Genomic DNA, 20,343 nt, shown 5'->3' on the forward strand with positions numbered 1-20,343 from the left:
AGCTGAAAATCAAACATGTTACATAAATTATCATTTTAGAATATAAAGTAGCTTACGGAATACTTACGATAAAAAAATTTATATATATATATATTCTATGTGTTATATAAAACACTTTAAAATTTCATTAGTACTGCAATGAAACATGATCATCATAATTATACTGGACTTTGAGACCGATCTAAAAATCTATATAAGAGTTACAAGATATTTACTGTTAACATATATTTAGTAAAAAATAACTATACAGTACGAATACTGGTTTATTAATATAATGAATATTGTGATCTCTGCGAAATTGGTATTTTTATTAAATATTCTATAACTTTTACATGCATTTTCAGATTGGTTTCAAATTTGATCAATATAATCATCATAGTTATGTCTTGTGAATTTCAATAAATAAATAAAAAAAAATAATTTATATAACATATACAATTGTATATAAAAGCTTTTAACTTCATTCGTGAGTCACTATAGCTGTGTAATAATTATACTAATTCAAAAAGGGCGCGTAACAAATCGTGTAGTTTCGTGTTTTCTCGGAAGTTTACGCCACCTTATCTGTAGCGGTAGCGAATAGCGTCACTAACGAAAGGGGCGACAAGTGCCACGGTCGAACTATTTACTTGAATCTGTGTGCGAGTTGATTTAGTGTGTGGGTCAAAGCGAAGGGGCAAAAAAGAAGTCATCCTAGGAATCACTGCCATCACACGTAAGTAATGAATATATATTGAATACACGATGAAAAAAGGTCATTATTGTCGGTACAAATATTGGTGGTTGCGAAACCTCTACATTCAAATTAATTTTCCATAACATTGGTTCTGGCGGTTGAACACGATACACTATAAGTTGTAATCATGTTTCGCACAAAGTGGTAATAGATACTTTACTTTGATCTTTCTCACTTTATTCCTACGAAATGTGGCATTTAATAGTGATCTGTTTAAATATTCTCTTTTCAGTAAAGAACACGATCACTCATCTTTCTATCGGTTCTTGCAAATGGAGCACAGTCATAAGAATACCGACTGTTATTTTTTCTATTACTCAACATGCACGAAGGTATGTAAAATATAAAATGCACGAAACATTCGTTGTATTTAATCATCACCGTAAAATTTTAGATGTTGGATAGATTTGTTCCATATTGTTTCTGATACATTGAATTCGCGAGGTTAGATCGGCCATGTTGGTGGCAGGCTCTACGATATCATCCGTCGTTTTAAAATAATTAGTGAATCGTGTTATTTATATACTACAACAGTTGTATTTCTTCATTTCATGATTACTTTGAATCTTTTTAACTTTGAAAAATTAACTCTCTTATATTGTTTACTGCGTTCGTGTCCGAAACAATTTTTGTTACTCATGATGATAATATTAATTGAAAATTGTGATGTTTGTCATTATGTATAAATAGTTAAATATTTATTTTCATAATGTACTATGAGAAATTATATGAAATAACATTAACTGTCGATTTTTGAATTGTTGAAGTTTGAATTATAGATTAGGTTGCAGTATTTACAATGTACATGAGCACTGCAACTATTAATGATCATAATTCTTTGTTAGTTCATTATTATTATATTTTTGATGTATTTGTATTTTATTATTTGTTTTTTTTAAATTTATAATTATATTTGTAGGGTGATAACTGTCCATTTAGACATGAACCATCTGCCTTGGGTTGTGAAACAATGTGCGTATATTGGAAGCAGGGCAAATGCTTTGATGAACATTGTAACTTTAGGCATATGGAATTAAGAGTAAGCATCATCCAAATATTACAAATAGATAAATCATTAATTGGAATTTTAAATAGTTTACTAATGTTTCTTTGTTACTTGTTCCAATAGAAAAATCGCAAGTCGATCCCATGTTATTGGGAAACACAACCTGGCGGTTGTAGAAAACCACACTGTTCATTTATGCATAAAAATGCTCGTACAATTACTAACGATCCTATTAATCCAGTAAAAAATTTTGATTTAACATCAAAAACAATGAATCAAGAATGGTCAAATCGTCAAGGTAAGAATATTATGTTATCATATGGGGTATTTCAAAATTAAACAATCAAATTATGTCAATATATAGAACAAGCATACTACATAAATATAGAAAATATTTTATTAACAAATATGTTTAAATGAGAATATCAAGTATGAAGTAATAGCAGATTTGTTAATATGGTTAATATTTTTTTGTTAATATTTCAGTATGAAAGTAAATCAACAGTGTTTAACTAAATTGTTTATTTTAATTATATGTATTATTTTAAAGTATTGTAAGTTTAATTAAATATAAATTATTACTATATGACAGCAAAAGAAAAAAAATATGTGTATCCATTTAATTTTACATTTCAAAATGCTGTTCTTGTTTTTAATGAGAGCTTTATTATTTATTAATGAAATATTAAATGTAACATTCTGCATATTTTGTTTCTATATTATGTTGAACTTTCTCGTGAATGTTATGCGATACATTATTGTTGTTATAACCTTTCATACAGGAATAAAATAAAATAAAAGGTCAATGATATTTTCGTGATTAATATATTCATTATAATTAATTAGTAAATTTTAAATTTCTGTTACATTCATAAAATATATTATTTAATTATTTAATTGCTTCATTTTAGAATACCCTGTATATTATGATTTTACAATATTTCATAATCTTATGTTATTTTCATTTATTTTATAAGATCTTTTTTCATTACTAACAGATGACACAAAATATGATGGTAGTAGTACTGAATCAGATCAAGGTAGAGGAAGCAGTGAAGCAGGCAGTTTTATTGGCAGTCCAGCAGTTGATCCTCTTATCGTCAAATTCGAAGAAGGTATGAGGCTTTACTAGCCCCCCCGTCCATCTTTCAGCGTACATTATCTTACGTCGGCTACTCTTTCCCTTCCACCTAATCTACAAACAAGCATAAATATTCCTAATGCACTGAGTATTCCGAGTAATCTGACAATCCCTAATAACGTGTCTAACAGTCTCAACATACTAAACAATATTAACATTACGAACAATTTGAATATACCACAAGCTAATGTACAAAATTCACAAACTTCCCCTTGCCATCATGCATTATCATTTTCTCACCCACAAAATTTACATTCACATTCTCCTGGACAGTCATTGTCTCCACTACAAAATCAACAGAATTCTCCGCTGCTTCAGCAGCCATCATATTCACCTATTCATACTCAGCAAACTTCTCAACCTCCAACATCAAGATTTCCTTTCCCATACCTTGAAATGACGTCATATAGACGATTTTAAAATTGCCGGGAATGCCCTAATTGTAACAATGTAAGTTTCTATCGACCAATAACCAGTATAGAAAAAATACCTTAATGAAATATTAAAACAAGGGAGAGAAACACAGATAAAATTATATGAAACAACTAAACATTGTCTTTTAAAAAAAGCTGGTGTAAAGTATTGTATAAACGTACAACATATACAATGCTTTATATGCAAAAGTGAAAAAGTTATACTTTCTATTTTGCAGTAAAATTTATTACAGATTTTTATATTGATTGAGCACCAGGAATGTTAGTACATTTCCGATACTTAATCGATTTTCACTTAATTTATCTGATTCATACAAGACTTATAAATTCATACAATTAAGTTATTTAAGAAAGAAAAAGAAAAAAAAGACAAGTTCATTATGAGAAAACAGCTTAAGCTGCATCAATGTCACTAAAAACTTATATAATATTTTGCTAATAGTAATGGCTTTTGATAGTGTCAGATACATATTGATGTATTGTAAATTTCCACAAGATACGTTTTAAATTTCCTCTTCAATAATAAAGACTGCACTACTTAGAATTTACTGGTACATATAATAAAATATTAATAGTTTTTATTTAGCTTACATAAAAAACAAAAGAGAGATAAAGATATATATGAAATTATATATATATATATATAAATATATGCAAGAAGAATATTTCATTAGTTATGGATATGTAGTGAAAAAGCAATAGGTGATCTATATCGTCGTCTTTATTATTGGATAGAATAAGGTTATAAAATTATATTGATATGTGAAGGATTTCTTTGAAAGATCATTTCGTAACACTTTAAGAATTATAGTCAAAGGTGTGTGTTGTTTCAATATAATGATTAAATTACACATATAATTTTGTATACACATACAGTGTATACCATGGGGAAGAGGGATAACATGCAACATTTAGATTGATCCGATAACTCTGTGTTCTCAATGATATTGGTTTAAATTTACCGACTAGTTGTAATCAGAATTTACATCTATATTTGAACACAGTTATGGTTACATTATATTTATATTATAAATTAGAAAGTTGAGAGTAACTATATCATCAAAAATGAGCATGGTAACCTAATCATAAACTAAAGGAAAAAAAAAAAACAAAAAAGTTAACAGAATAGAACGAAAAAAGAAAAAAAAAACGTAGATTTGAATATCAATTTTTGCAGGGGCTGCTATATCTAAACTTTGCCTGTAGCCCTCTAACTGCCTATGGCTATCTTTCTCCAGCGGCAGCGCGATGAGCCTTGAATTTTCCCGAATGCCGCATAATAGAAAAAACAAGATCGGAGTACTCACGTCTTTTCGTTGTGCTATAACACTAACGAAACACGAACCTATACCGGATGAAATAAGAAGATAGCTATGGGTCGTCGCTTTGCCACACACACACGATTTGAACTCGCACAGATTTCTTGATAACCAATTCGACATCCGAGACTGGTTTAGGGTGAAGTAGTTTGTTTAGTTTTTAATGGAGACTGAGTTTTCATATGTTTGATGTTTGATCGTTTGAAAAAGACTCAAAAGAAAGGATACTTCTTTCGTCAGAGAGATGCCCTTGAAGCATAACCATTTGTGCAAAGTGATGAAAAAAAAAAAAAAAACAAAAAATCCAAAAAAAGATTATTCTAACATGTACTAATTTTTTGTTTGTGATTTTTAATACGGTTATGCTTTGAGCTACATGAAGTGTAAGCGAGAGAAAAAAAATTATTCGAGTCGAATACTGCCCCAGATATATGCGCACATACGCGCATTTCTTTTTGGTATAATGTTGTATGTATTTTTTACATGCGATTCGTAATAATGTTTTTCGTTTGAGAAGAAAGAAAGACGATAAAGGCGAGATGGACGAACAAGAACGAACAAAGATATATGAACCTTCATTTATAAGGATATATATACATATGTATAAGCAGTATCCGATTCAATCGTAATATCCCAGCCTTGATTTATAATATAGCGCGTACACACGAAAGAAATATGATAAATGCCTTCATATGTTTTGGCTTCCCACACGAATTAGCGAGTTTTCAAATGGCATGGGATAATAAGTATAAAACGAGCAATAGCAGTATAGCTATTCGTGTTTAGACGAAATTTGTTAATACCGGCGTGTTGTATCAAAATTTTGTTGTGTTGTACAAACAGAAAGGAAAGAAAATCGCTTCTAAATCTTTCGATGTATAAAAGAGGGAAACGAATATTTTTCATCGAATCACGCTGCACGAGACAACACGAATCTTGAATCTGTATAAAAAAAATTCTAACGTAAACATAAAATCTTGCAGCATGTTTCGTTTTACTGAAAGTTTCAATTATCGAAAATGTAAGAAATCTCCATGGTGAACGAGAACGAATGAGAAATTAATGACAGCATCGGGATTAAGAGAACTTTTTATTCCGATGATTCCTTTTAACGAGTTTTTTCAAATTTGTTGATAAGTGAATGTTAATCGTTCGATCTCGACCGAGGGAAATTTTATAGCTTAGATTCGTTTCTTTCGCCGATGATATCGTTATTCGATTATGTTGGATATTCTTGTACTTCGTTTTCCTACGACGAATCAGCGATTAAGAAGATTAGAGCAGAAAGCGAAGTAGATCGCACGGGAATATCAAATAAACGATCGAACAGTGAGGTTATATAATATAAATAGGAAAAAGCTACGAGTATAAGTATATGAATATATATCGTCACAAATATATATTTGTGTATTTATACATAAAAACGAGATAATTCCTAAGGAAAGAGGAAAATGCAACTTTATATCACGTATTGCATGCATACACAGATACATATTTACATATACGTACTCTTAAAAAAGAAAAAGAAAAAAAAAATAATAAAAAAAGAGAAATAAGAGCGGAACTTGGTGGAATAGTACGTGTAAATTTTGTTTCAGTCGCATCGTGATCGAGTAATAATTATATAATTGCTTCATTATTAGAAATATTTAAAAAAGAGGAAAAAAGACGTAGAATTTCTCATCATAAAAATATTCTAGATCCCAATGAAAGCAAGAATATATATGTACATATATATATGAATATACATATATTCCTTATTTTTATTACGGAATACTATTTGCGCCTAGATCCGCACGAAGAGATATGATGAAAATAAAAAAAAAAATTAAGTGTAATCTACATTACGAGACTACCGTACAGCATGACGAAGTAATTATATTCTATTTAACTGCTAAATGATGTATTCACGATCGAAATTAATCGTCGCCGTGTCTGAATGTCATCATCGATTACGAAATCGATAAATTCGGGATTATTATTGATTCTGCGATTTTATACGGGTAGGATTCTACGTTCTAGAGCCTAGATTTTTGTCTTTACCTTTTATTGAATTTCTCTTTCTTATTTCGATGAAAGCAAAAACAGCAACAACAAAGAAGGGTTAGAATAGAAAAAGAAAAGAACCTATTAGTTTGAGATAGGAATAGCAGTGATCTTGAATCTCAAGATAACACTGCAGGATCTTTGTATTTTTTGTTTAACTCTTGAACATAAATATGCGAGTGAAAAGAACAAAATTTGTGATGTAGATGAAGAAACGCGCATGGAGAAGGGAGAAGGAATGAAAAGAAGAATGAGAAATGCGGATAAGCTTGAAAAAAAGAAAAATTATATATTATAGGCGATATAATAAGTGAGAGAGTGCGTGTATGTACGAGAAATTTCTCGATTTTTCGCTTTTTTCCTTTTTTTTCGCTATTAACAGCCTGTTGTCAGGAAAAGATATTCGTTTAAAAGAAAAAAACGAAAAAGAACAAAATACGCGATAATAGTACGATACAGGTCAGTTGGATAATTACAGGCCATTGTAATTATTGAAATAATCGTTTTCCAATATATGTTTTTGTAATATATTTGCAAATAATGAGAAATAGAGGATCGCGTTCGCGAGAGTTAGAAAGAAGTCAGAGAATGGCGAAAGACGCGAAGAATGAGAAAAAGTTCCGTGACAGGCTGTCGAAATATACCGTCGAAAATAGATGCAGAGTTAAATGATTGTTTGAAATACAACAAGATCGTCTTTTGACCCGTTCTCGCGCAGCAAGTGCAATTATCGCATGTTCTTTTCAAAGCACAGGGCCTGTAATGCGTGCCACCTCTTGGCGAATGCGTGTGTGCGTGCTTATTGAGAGACGAAATAGTGTAAAACTTAACTTAGTACGTTTAACGAGCGAGGAGAAGGAAAGAAAAGAAAAAGAGAGAAAAAAGATCAGTAGCTGGACTCGTGTCGCCGGCGACGACCTTTAATCGCTATTTATTATAGTCGAATAACATTAGTAATTTTAATATATCGTTTGTTTCGTTCGTGTCAACGTTCAGCCAATCAAACGATGCTGATTTGGTTTGATTTACAATCAATTACTGCGAGGATCTTTCGATCGATTGAAAGAGTCGTTGATTATAAAATCATTCGCTTATCACAGGATCGGTAATTTACGTTCTCGTTTTCTATTGTATTTTATGAAAGAAAAATTTCTCGGTCGATCATTGCAAGTTCTATAATAACACTCTTTAGATAAATTCTTTTTTGTTTCGTTGGTATTTTTCAAAGGTTTCAAATTTTAAAGCTTTCCTTTTTTTCCCTTTTGTAACATGCTTCTCGAGTTGTGTTTTTTTCTCCGTTTTAAGGGGTGTTCGATATGCTTTTTTGTTTTTCTTTGATCTGTGAATTATTTTTATTTTTAATTGTTAGTTATCGTGTGCGTTCAGCTACAAATTGTTCTTAAATCATTGTCCTCCATCCGGGAGATGGATCTTTATTCGAATTATATTATATTACTTCGTCGATAGATGACTTTTTTTTCTGTTTTGTTCCTTTTCCTTTTTTATTTATTGTTACCAAAAGTCGTCATTGCAGCGGCATGACCTTTATTATCTGTCATTCGTATCTCTGTTGTATTGATATATATATATTGTTACTTATTTGCGTATTTTTCCTCGAATTGTAACGCATGTGTTCTCGAAGTCGCGCGTGCGATGCTTGGATCAACGGCAATTTCAAAAATGCATGTCTCTATTCCAATATCTATAATTCACAAAAAGAAAAATTTGCAAAATATCAACAGGAAAATATAATTATTGAAATAATTAACACGAAAAGAATTATTTTATATTAAGAATGCAAAGAATTATATAGTTTTTAATGATTGAATCATTTCATTGAAAAATTAATAAAGAACGAAGGAAATTGTCGTTGAGTTCGTTTAAAATAACTTGTAAACCTTTGTTTGGCGATTTACGATAAAACAAAAGGTGACCAAGTCTCTTCAATTTCAAAAATAAAAACTGATTCGATTAAAAGTGAGAAAGTGGGAGGTGAGAAAGTAGAGAGAGAAAGAGAGAGAGAGAGAAACAGACAGACAGACAGACGGACAAATAGACAGGCGGACAGAGAATGAGAAGAGAGAGAGAGAGAGAGAGAGAGAGAAAAGTAGAGATTATACGCTGAATATGCGATAAATAATTCCGTACTAATCCATGTAAACGAATGGAAAATATTAATTTTTACCGAGACGATTATTTGGATTCCAATAAACTTGATGCCATGAAATGAAAGGGAAAATAATGCTAGTGTGACAGAGACAATTTTTCCAATTTATTATTTATTTATAAAGATACAAGATTCGCGTTTTATAAAATTAATTGTATCGTCTTTTTACATTGGTCGAATAGCTTTTTTGGGTCTACTTTTTTGCATTTGTTGTATCGAATCTGAAACTATCACAAATAGTTATTTTTGCACTAAAAATTAAGAAATATTCTATTTAAAAATTATAAAACACTGTAACTTTTTAACTGATTGATTCATTAATAATTTAATGATTAAAAATTACAAAGTAATGTATTTTAATATTTCGTTTAGTTTTAAAGTCATCGCTATTGCCCTGGACTAATAAGTAATCAGTAAATTGCAAAAACATTCTCAGCGTTGAAATAAATATTATTTGTGATAGTTTTTCTTTCAAATTGCGTTTCAAAATTTTTCAGAATTTCTCATTGAGTGTTGCGAAGCATTTGATCCTTACTAATCTGTGTTTTGTGAAATTTACCATGTCTGCCGCTCTTTTACGTTAAAACTATGCATCGCGACACTTGATATTGCAAATGCCGCATAGTGACACACTATACCTTTTTTCACGACCGAATTGTTGTCCGGAATAATTTAATCCACGTGATTGCAAATTGATGATCAAATTAATTTGTAAAATGTTCACAAACATTGTACCTAGTTAAAAAAGAAAAGAAAAAAAAAACAAGAAAAGGGAGATTTTTCGACAACTACTAAATTAAAGATAATTAGACGACAATTTCATTCGAAACTCGGTTTTCCTAGTTATTTTGTCATCGTCAACTTTTTTCTTTGTCGATGATCGATTCTTTGACTGTGTTGTGCCATTGTCGAGCGTTTATCCACGTTTTCTTATTTTTAATATATCTATAATATTTATTATATAAGTATATATATATATATATATGTATGTATATATATATATACGCATATATATTAAATATTATATTAAACATTATATTAAATATATATAAAATATTTATATATTTATATATATTCATATCCATATATATAAATAAATAAATATATTAAATATATATATATATTATACAATATACATTTATGTATTATATATATACATATATATTGTAAAAGTCTTAGGCCATTTAAAAAATATTTTTATACAGGAACAAGTCTTTATGGCGTTTCTTGTTTGTAGGTTTTGTCGATCCACAATTTATTTAGGAATAATATTTTAAATTAGAAAAGGAAATCAAAAACGTGAAAATTACTTGAAATGTTAAAATAGACATGACAGTTTAAAATAAATTTGTTCACATATTATTCAGAGAAAACAAAAGAAAGTTGCACAAAATATCAATTATTTCAAATTAATAAATATTTTTCAATATATTATTAATAGCTCTTGAATTTATATTTTTTTTAGCAAATTACCAATAATTCTAGAGTCAAATATTTCTCCCGTAGTTAAAACGGAATTTATTTTTTAATAAACGAAAATTAAATTTTTTAATAAAAACAAAAGATTTCCATTTGATATCTGGCTTAAGATTTTTGCATAATATTGCATATATATATATACATATGTATGTATGTATATAGAAGAAAGAGAGACAGGGAAAGATTGTTTTAAATATTGGATGGTTCGTGTACTTCCCAATTGTGTGGAGAAAGAAGCCTGGAGGGAACTAGAAAAAAATCCAAAAGCGACGAATTTTCAAAGAGATTTTTGAAAAGTAATTAGTAAACAGAGAACCAAAAAGAGAAAGAGAGAGAGATAGAGATAGAGAGAGAGAGAGAGAGAGGAAATAAGAGAGAAAGGAGCACAAAGAGATAATAAGGACGACGATATTAATTTACCTATTGGATTTTAAGCATAGATTACCTGATCACGCAAAATCAAAGAAGTTTGTACAAGTAGTGCTAGTTACTCTTAAACTGTAGGAAATAAGAAATTGTTAAAAGGGACGAAAAGAAAAAGAAAGACACAAAAAGAGATAGAAAAAGTGAGTAGAGAGATGGATCACCGAACTCATATCCAAGGAAAATCGGTCAAAGTATTGGAATTGTACTCTACATTTTCGTTGTTTCTATTTTCAAACTCAAACTTTTCCCCATAATCTCAACCGGAGATCGAAGGCTACTTCAATCTACCAAAAGCGACAATTAGACAATAACAGAAATAATCTACGATCAAAACTCAGAATAAGCTCACTTTAGAATTAATTAAGAGTCTTTCGAATAATTCTAATCTAAAAGATACTTGAGAGACGCCAAATAGAATTTTAAAACGAATCAGAAGTAAACATAAATAGAGATTTTTAAATGAAAATTCTTAAACAAATCAAAAGTAAAGACAGAAATTTTTTAAAATATTTGTAAAATGTTCTAAAAAAAAAAAAAACGAGAGATGAAACATATCTAAGGATTTTAACAACAAAATGGAACATCCTCGTTCAATAATAAAACAGAGATTTCCGCAATTTCGTGGTATGTTTCTTCCAGAATCGGACAATGAAAGTGTACCGTCTCCGGTAAAGCCGCAGCTGAGGGTACCATACTGCAAAACATACGAGGAGATTCGTTTGGAGGAGATTCAAGCCGAAAGCGCCGCCTACTATTCCTATAAGGCTGAAGACTATCAAAGTGATGCTGGTGACGGGAAGATCAAGACCCGTAGGACCAAACAAATCTGTCGGTATCTGCCAATGCGCAACGATTCGAGCAACAAAAAAGAATTGGACTTCGAGGTTCTCTCGTTGGATGAGATTCGTCGCCGAAAATACAAAGGTTTTGAAGAAAATAAAATCAGAAGCACAGAATCGATGGATTCAATCAATACAAAGGAATCGACAGAATGTCTGAAAGACGCCGTAGAAACAGAGGCTGAATTTAAAGAAGCAATTTCTGTTAGAGGAGTGAAGAGACATTTGAAAAATGTAGAAGAGGACACTTCTAAGTGCAAAGTGAAGTGTAATAACGATCGTAGCGCCATCTCGAGCAGTGTGCCGCCTGTGAAGCTCAGAAGATCTCCAAAGAGGTTGAGTTTGCTGCACAGTGAAGAAGGAGATGGAAAAATTGGTCAAGAAGAGCAAATCGAAGAAAAGAAAGAAGGATTTGGTAGAAATAGTCCCGAATCAAGTTCTATAGAAAGATTGAACGAATCAAATTCGATGAGTTCGAATAGTAGACCTAGGAAGAATGAAGTTGAGGTTAGATTATGTGATAGCAGCACGAACGAGGATCAGGTGCAATTAGAAATAAGTGAAGAGAAGAAATCGGTTGATACGTACAATGTGGTGGATTCTAAAGAAGCAGACTGTTTGTTGAATGTAAGTGAAGAGGATTATTTGACATTGGACACGTCGTCGGATGATATTTTGAAGGATATCGACGCGTTGCTCAAAGATAAAACGTGGAGGCGAAGCTAAGGAAAGGTGTACTTATGTGAAAAATCGACTGGAATAACATTTGCTCATTTTCTATGGTTTGTTTCTCTTTCTATCAATAATCGATGAGTGGAGAAATAAAATTCTTCGGTCGACTTGCTTTCCACATTTTCGAGCTGACTGAGGGATTCTGTCTGGTTTTTTTTACCACAAATGAGATAAGCGAGACTGTCCATAGATAGAATTTTGTCGTAGGTTGATTCTTCAATAAACGAAGAAGATTTTTAGATAATTATTCTACTAATTATCGTTGTGGAGACTAGTAAAAGATGAGGAGAATCGTATCTTCGAATTCGATTGTTTCGTGGAGGCCTGTATTCTATTTAAGCGATATGGGCGTGATTTGTGTCTGAAGGAATGAATGAAGAATTTTAGATTCTTGCGTGGTTATTGATCAATACTTAATATTTTTGTTCTGATTTAGCAGAATATACAGGGTATCCCAGTAATCAAGGTATGATTACATAACACTCTACGTGATAAAGCAAATTGAAAATATAGAATAACATTTGCAAAACTTGTCAAATATACTTAATTTTTGCTAATTCCAGGCTACACAGGAGTAGATAATCGATATGAGGTTATTCTATGTGCGGAAATAATTACAAACTGTAGAATACAATTTTTTTCATAGGATCAATTTCCGTTTCCGACAATATTAAATTCGACAATTTGTTAAATGCACGTATTACATCAAATGAATTTTTAATTAAACACGTTCGAAGCCTATTTTCTTGAAAACGAGACTTTAAACGGAAGAATTGTATTCCACATTTTTGTCTGATTTTCGCATGTGGAATATTTTCCTGCTGATTGTTCACTCGCATACGAATAAGTAATTATTCAAGTTCACGTGTTGTACCAAACAAATCTTTAAATTCGATTTTATTAAAAATGAAAATTCCGTATGAAAAACTTTTATTTTATATCTTCAAGTTATTTTTTACGTAGAATCACGCATTTGTTGATTGTACTACGATAGATGGGATACTCTGTATCCTTAGTATTTTCAATATTTTTAAAATTTAATATTTAATTTCATTCAACATTTTTTCTTTTATCTACTTAATATAAAATAACTAACAATTGGAAGAATGAATGATTGATTTGAAAATATTAATTAATTTAGGAAAAATAGTTTCGATTTAATGTTTGCAGAAGGTTCACGAACCTTGCTTGTTTATTATTCCAATATTTTTCCGTTCGATATGATTTTAATACAGTGTTATGTATCTTATTATATAATTTCTGTGTTATAACATTTGGTCATGAATGCATTTGCACCGTTTTTATTTATCCTTCCGTATTTTTCTTCTGATTATTATGCGCGTTTTATTTACTCGAACAAACGAGATGAAATTTCTTGTACATCATATATGTATTATATTTATATACAGAGTGTAAAAATATAATGATTTGAAATTTTCAAAACTTACAATACTTATTAAGCGGATTAAAAGATGCTTAATCAATATCGAATCTATAATTAATTTTTTCAACAAAAATGTAATTTTATATTTTCAAACAATTTAGGTACTTACGTCTCGTGGTAATACTATTATTAAAATTTATTATATAAATCAAATTTAATAAAATTTAATAATAAAATTCACATGTAAACAGAAATATTTATCGAAATTGAAATTTAAGGAAAGATACCACCAATATCAATAAAATATCCAAGAGACGTTTCATTTGTATTTCATTTATATTCAATATTGTGTTATCTTGTTTGATACATATATGCACATTTTCTACTTTTATAATTCAACTGCGTTATTAAATAATGTAGTTGATTAAATTAATAGAATCAAGTAAACTAAGTTTGGGGGCTAAGATTATATTCTATCACTATCTACAAGTATTCATTTTAGAACCAATGTTGATTGAACATTTTTTATTCTCTTTAGTAGATATCGTAAGTTTTTAAAGTGTGAGATACTTGCTTTTTTAACATTTCTATTATACAGGATTCTAATTCATCTAATTTTAAGTCACCAAATGGCTTATAACTCTGATTTTTTTTTATATGAAATGTATATCATGTGACTTTTCTCTGAAATGTCTTTTTTTATAACAGTCAAAATTACACGATTAATTTAATTACTCTGTATATAAATAATTAAATAATTTAAACAAGATGCTGAGAATATTTTATTCTCGTGTAGAATGAGATACTTAACGAATAATATTTGAATGCATCTCCATATTTCTTAAAAATACGTTGTCAGAAAAACATCGCCTTTAAGTATATTTTTTACTGTCCAATGTTTTTGCAATTATTTTTGATTAAAATTATTTTTATTTTGGAGCAATACTTTTCATCGTTTAACATCATTTGCAGAATATTAAATAATCCTTAAAAGAAGTTGAGACAAATTATAAATAATATGTCGAGATGAGTAAATTTTTTAAATAATGATGCTTCTTAATTGGCAGTAAAAACTAGAATATTTATTAAATTAAAAATATTTGAAGACCAATATTGGACTCAAAATGTCAATTACATTCTTCGTTTTGTAGAATGATTTAAATTTCGCTTTCGCTAAAGATTTTTCAAAAGCAGTTTCGATTGAAATTAAATCGAAATCAAGATATAATTGATTATTATAAAATTACAGTAGGATTAATTTGTCCAAAATTTTGTATTCTATGAAAAATAATAACAACTAATAAGATAGTATCAATGTGTATACATGCCTGTTTAATGTGGAATTTTTTGATCTATTCTATTTTAGATATATTACGAAACTTTGAATTGAATGGAAGAGTTCTCTGACATTTCGCTAGTATTGTCAGTAGCTTTACCGTAATATTAACAATTTATACTTTTAATTTTGTTGTCAATTTCAAAATGTCGTTAGATATTTGTTCAAGAAGAAAAGTTTCGTAAAATATCGAAAATATAAATTATCAAAAAAGTATGGATGAAAAAATGAACTTTATTACGAGAAAGTAACATAACATGAATGACGATTGAAAATAATTAAAAAGTATTTAAAAAATAATTATAGATTAATTAAATAATAATTTTTTAATTTAAATAAATGTTATTTTCTAGATGAATTGGTACAAAGGATTTGAGCATTTTTTTTAAAATATGAAATTTTTACATTTTTAAGTGATATTCAATTCTCTTTTAATCAAACCACAAACCTATACGCTTAGAATCAAGCTACACCTGTGCTGAGACGAATAAACCAAATTCTGTAAAAATTGTTGTCTACGTTTTATTCGATATGAATTTTGTGGTAGGAATTAGAAGGTCAATGAATTCCATGTTGTTTCTCCAAAAGTTAAACGAATTTGTAGATCATTCATTCTATTGGTCATTCGATATTTCTACAGATCGAGGTATCTTCTAAGGTGACTGTGCCAAAGAAGTATTAAATTGGAACAAATATACGATTGTTACATTTGCAAACTACTGCACGTTATGTTTGTTTTCCTTTATTATAAGTTCCATTATATTGATTTATTGGTACTTTTTAAAATTGAGATATAGAAATGACGAAGAAAAACTCGAATTCATTATTTTTAAACTAATGAATTAAAGTAGTGTTGTAATATGTATTTTAGTAGAATTTTGTAATTGTAATTCTATGATAGTAACTTATATTTGAAAATGTCTGAGTTATGAATTATTTAAAAATTCACGTGGATTTCATTTTATACTTTGCACAACCTGATATAACTCAATATAATCAAATGTTCGAGAATGTCAAGGTAAGTGTTATTCAAAATTAAAATATATAGATATTAATTAATATATTGTGAAATGATATTAAGAAGGAAATTGTATTTATTTGTTTTATATAAAATGACAAAAATCGCATTTCTTTTTTTTAAGATAACTTCAGAATAAATTTGATTTTCTCTTTTGTACGGACTGATACATTTCGTTTAGCATACTTGTATTTTTTTAAATAAATGACTCGGATATTTGGTCATTTACAAAATAATAAATAAAATAATTCTTTCGAAATATCATTTCACACGTTCAAAATACATATGTTGAAGTGTTTTTTCTCAAATAAAAATTCTCAAGGAAAATAAAGCGGGTTTTAAAAATTATGTTTCTATGCTTTCGTGGCATATAAATTAACAGTTTCAAAATATTTTATTATATTTCAAAGAATAATGCAATCGAAGATTAATACGTATAAAGTTTATTTAAAGTACTTCAAAATTAGTTTAAAAAATTAAAATAGGCTTGATTCGAAGAAATTAATATTAAGAACATCTATGCGTAAAAAGTAACGTTCTATAATCAAGATGTTGAAGAAATAAATATTTTATTACGAAATCTCTTTCCTTTTGGATAGAGATAACTATTATTGTCCGAAATAAATACATACATATATATGTCGAAATAAGCTATTTATTTGATATAAATAGTGTTTAAAAATAAAAACGGGAAGGAGAGCACTCATTGTCAGTGCGGTAGGAGCGTAACTACGTACATATTATATAGTTTTTGTTGTATGAAAAGATACTATTTAGTATTAATTATTTTCAACCTAATATAAGCTAAAAAAAAATAAAATAAAATACAGATAATTGTAGAAGCTTGAAATAAACGTCAAGTCTCTTCTATAACATCTATTAATTGATTATTAATATTTATTATAATATCTTTTATGTTATTTTAAATATGTTGGTATAACTTATTTTCAGTTTTAGTTATTAACAATAATTATTAGTAATTAATAAATTATTTGATAGATTTTATCGAATCTATAACGCATAGATGTAATATGAATATGTATCGTTAAATCAATATCCTCCTGTAAATAATGAAGAGTTGAAGAAAAATAAGAAGATGGAATTTTGAATTGTAAGGTAAGTGGTAAAATCGAATATTACTTAAATGCACACACTATTTATTTTGAATGCATAATCGTACGGTTAACATACCTGGTTTCGCGTCATTCTGGTTGATCAAAATCTTGCACCGGATATAAATCATGAGTTCAACCTCGCTTTTTAATCGGATATTTGGGGGATTAGAATCAACTATAATATAAATGTGAAGATATTCTTTACGATGTACACACAACAAACGTTCAATTACTCTTGCTTCTTTCCGACTCCTTACACGAATATAAATAATACCGACTTAAAAACTATGTTTTTTTTACGCTCTCCGTTTTTTTGTTTTATTTATTCGCCTATAGAAATTACGTCTAAGAAACTGTGGTTTAAAATCTCTGCGAGACTCTTGATTGCTAACGAGATTTTTTCTTTAACGATACCATTTTCCTCTATTTTTTTTTTTTTTTTTCATTATTGTTGTTCTTCCGCAAAAATAATTATTTCGCGAATTTTATTCTACAACTTCTTTTCTCTCAAGTTTTTAAACAAATTCTTTTCTTCTTCGAATTGTTCGCTGCTCTGATTCGGATATGAATTATTTTTTCTTTAATTTATGTTATGATAAGTAAAATTGTGGCCTCGTAGTCGGAGAAAATAACGACGCTTGGAATTAAGCTTGGTTTACATCGAAGAATGATAAATATTTATGCACAATGTTTTCTTGTAAGAAAATACATACGTCAGATATTAGGAAAGATTTTTTTTTTAATTTTGGAATCAAAAAATACAACATAATTACAAACAACAAAAATAGTAGTCATTATATATTAAGCTTGGTCGAAGTATTAAGATTTTTAATTATAGAGTAAATTTTGTAATTTACGAATTATCAAATTTTCAAATCTTTTGTTTCACGAATTTTTGAATTTTTAATATTTCAAATCTTTAAATTTTCAATTTTCCAAACTTTCAGGTTTCTGAACTTTCAATTTTTTTTCATATTTTTCACTTGAATTTTCAAAAAGACAAAAAAATAGAATGTTATGTAATAATTGAGGAAGGACATCTTAACTAGTGATAATAAATATACCTATACATAGATAAACAAGACTTTCCCAACATCGTCTGTATCATACATAGCGCTAACAAAAATCGAAAAGTAAATATAAGATTCATACGCGATATATGTCTATTAATGTTTACCTCCAATTTTCCTGATTTATTCGTATGACTGTGTTATATTGCCACTCGTAACAAAACATTTTAAACATCTACTTCTGACCGGATGTCTCAAAGACATTTTCTAAATAGATAAGTTGTTCGATTTCTGCTGGTCGATAATAAGGTATTACACCAATATACCTTGGCTATCTATAATTACCTAATTATCATCGAAACGAAAATACTTCGTTACATAAATCCCGCTAACAACATATTGAAAAATTTCGGTACCTAGTAGGTTCACTACAAAGAAATTTCATTTATGATGTCATCATAGACTACCATAGATGTTGGCGAATTTGACGCCATTTTGACTCATTGATAAATGCTTTTTGTAATCGTAACTCGCGATACAAACAAGAGTTTTCTTTTATTTAAGAAAAAAATTGCACACGTTCTGAGAACTATTTTATTTATCATATTAGAGACCAAAGGAATTTCCTAGTCAAGAATATCTTTTTATCTTGCGGTTGCTTTTAAGGCTCATATAGAAACATTTGAAAATTAGGAAACATGTTTGAACGTTAAAATCTTATATGGGGATTCAGATGAAACACCGATGGTAAAGTGAGAATCCACGTATACAATCGAATACCTTGATTAACTCGAACCTCTATAGTTTGGAAACCTTTATAAGATTACAATTTTCGTATATGTTCTCTTTCGCTACTGCGAAAAGATTTAAAACTCGAAATATAAACTTATTTTACTTCGAATTATTTGTTACGCGTTTGACTGTGTTATTTTACCTCTATAACTCGAATTAGAAGAAGCCCAATCTCTGTCGCGAGTCGAATTTTCCTTCTATATCGATAGGCATCGATAGACATTAATATATGTATACATATACGTACGTATCTATGTCTTGCAATGAAAAATCGTATTTTAATCTGCACTCGCCATGATTCTGATTCTTGCATCATACGCGTGCTCATCACATACAATCTATATAACATAAACTGCCATTTATTTTTCTAAACAAATAATAGATCTCTAAAAGTTGAATGTGTTCTTCTTCGAGCTTTTATAATTTGGAGAATATTAATCCTTAACACTTTGACCGCCACGTTGGTCATATATGACCGGCCACGGTTTCTCCTGTGACGCCACGGTGGTCATTGGTGACCAGAGCGCTTGAAATTCTTACAATTGTAAAAATTGTATGAAAATTGACAATTATGGTATTTTGAATATAACCGATAAATTGAAGATACTTTGAAACAAAAAGTGCCCCATTGAACAATTAAACATGTCAATTAGAATATCAATAAAAAAAAAAAAAAAAATGAGAACAAATCTTGCATCTAACGGTGCACTGTGTTTGCATCCATATCTTTGAGGAGTAACTTACGAATATTATTATAAACACAGCTTAGAAAATAATCGTAAACGCTGCTTTATAATCATATATATAATTGAAGTTAGAAGTGTGCACATACATACATAGAATGAGCAAATACCGTTTACTAATATCTTCTACACGTTCCAACAATATATTCTGGACGTTTTGCTTACGATGAAATAACGAATGCGAATAGTTTGTTGATATAAACGAAGCCTTGTTACAATACATCACTATCAACTGTTACCAAAACGCCACGGTGGTCATCCGTGACCACCAATAAGATAAACGGTCCATTGGGCAAGAATGTTATCTTACATCATCAATTTATTATTATTTTACCATTATATGCTTTGAATAATAAAAATACTCCCTGAGCGTCCTGAGCGAAACATGTGATTTCGGTATGACAGTCAAAGTGTTAACTGATATTGTTGGGTCAATGGTGTTTTTAACGGTGTGAGTTAAGATACTTGATTTTAAAATACTTCATTTCAATTTATATTCTGGATTTTTATATGATAAAGACCATTAGGAGGATTTATTATATAACATATAGAGAACACAAACTAAAATTGAATATTCTAGAATTAAGTAAACAATTCGCAAATCTAATCTTTCGATGATA

The 20,343-nt window shown here is 29.2% G+C and overlaps 1 protein-coding gene across 4 annotated transcripts; it reads left to right on the forward strand.

Moving 5' to 3' along the window:
- Positions 1–551: 551 nt before the first annotated feature.
- Positions 552–15,761, forward strand: LOC126914965 (zinc finger CCCH domain-containing protein 11A-like). Of its 4 annotated transcripts, XM_050719282.1 has the most exons (8): positions 730–880; positions 969–1,068; positions 1,656–1,775; positions 1,866–2,040; positions 2,741–2,857; positions 11,394–13,952; positions 14,200–14,705; positions 14,741–15,761. In XM_050719282.1, exons 1-6 carry the CDS (start codon positions 864–866, stop codon positions 12,317–12,319), a joined length of 1,455 nt encoding a protein of 484 aa, XP_050575239.1. In that variant the 5' UTR covers positions 730–863; the 3' UTR covers positions 12,320–13,952; positions 14,200–14,705; positions 14,741–15,761. The 4 variants fall into 4 exon arrangements, with proteins under 4 accessions (XP_050575241.1, XP_050575239.1, XP_050575238.1 ...); XM_050719284.1 differs by lacking the exon at positions 730–880 and adding an exon at positions 552–715 and having other exon boundaries at positions 14,200–15,761; XM_050719281.1 differs by having other exon boundaries at positions 14,200–15,761.
- The last annotated feature ends 4,582 nt before the right edge of the window (positions 15,762–20,343 follow it).

This window comes from Bombus affinis, chromosome 3 (genome assembly GCF_024516045.1).
Source record: "Bombus affinis isolate iyBomAffi1 chromosome 3, iyBomAffi1.2, whole genome shotgun sequence".
Classification (NCBI taxonomy): Eukaryota; Metazoa; Arthropoda; class Insecta; order Hymenoptera; family Apidae; genus Bombus; species Bombus affinis.

Coding starts and splice junctions, on each gene's coding strand:
- LOC126914965 (XM_050719281.1), top strand. Junction 1,069..1,655: donor ATTACTCAACATGCACGAAG/GTATGTAAAATA, acceptor TTATATTTGTAG/GGTGATAACTGTCCATTTAG. Junction 2,858..11,393: donor TATCGTCAAATTCGAAGAAG/GTATGAGGCTTT, acceptor TGTTTCTTCCAG/AATCGGACAATGAAAGTGTA.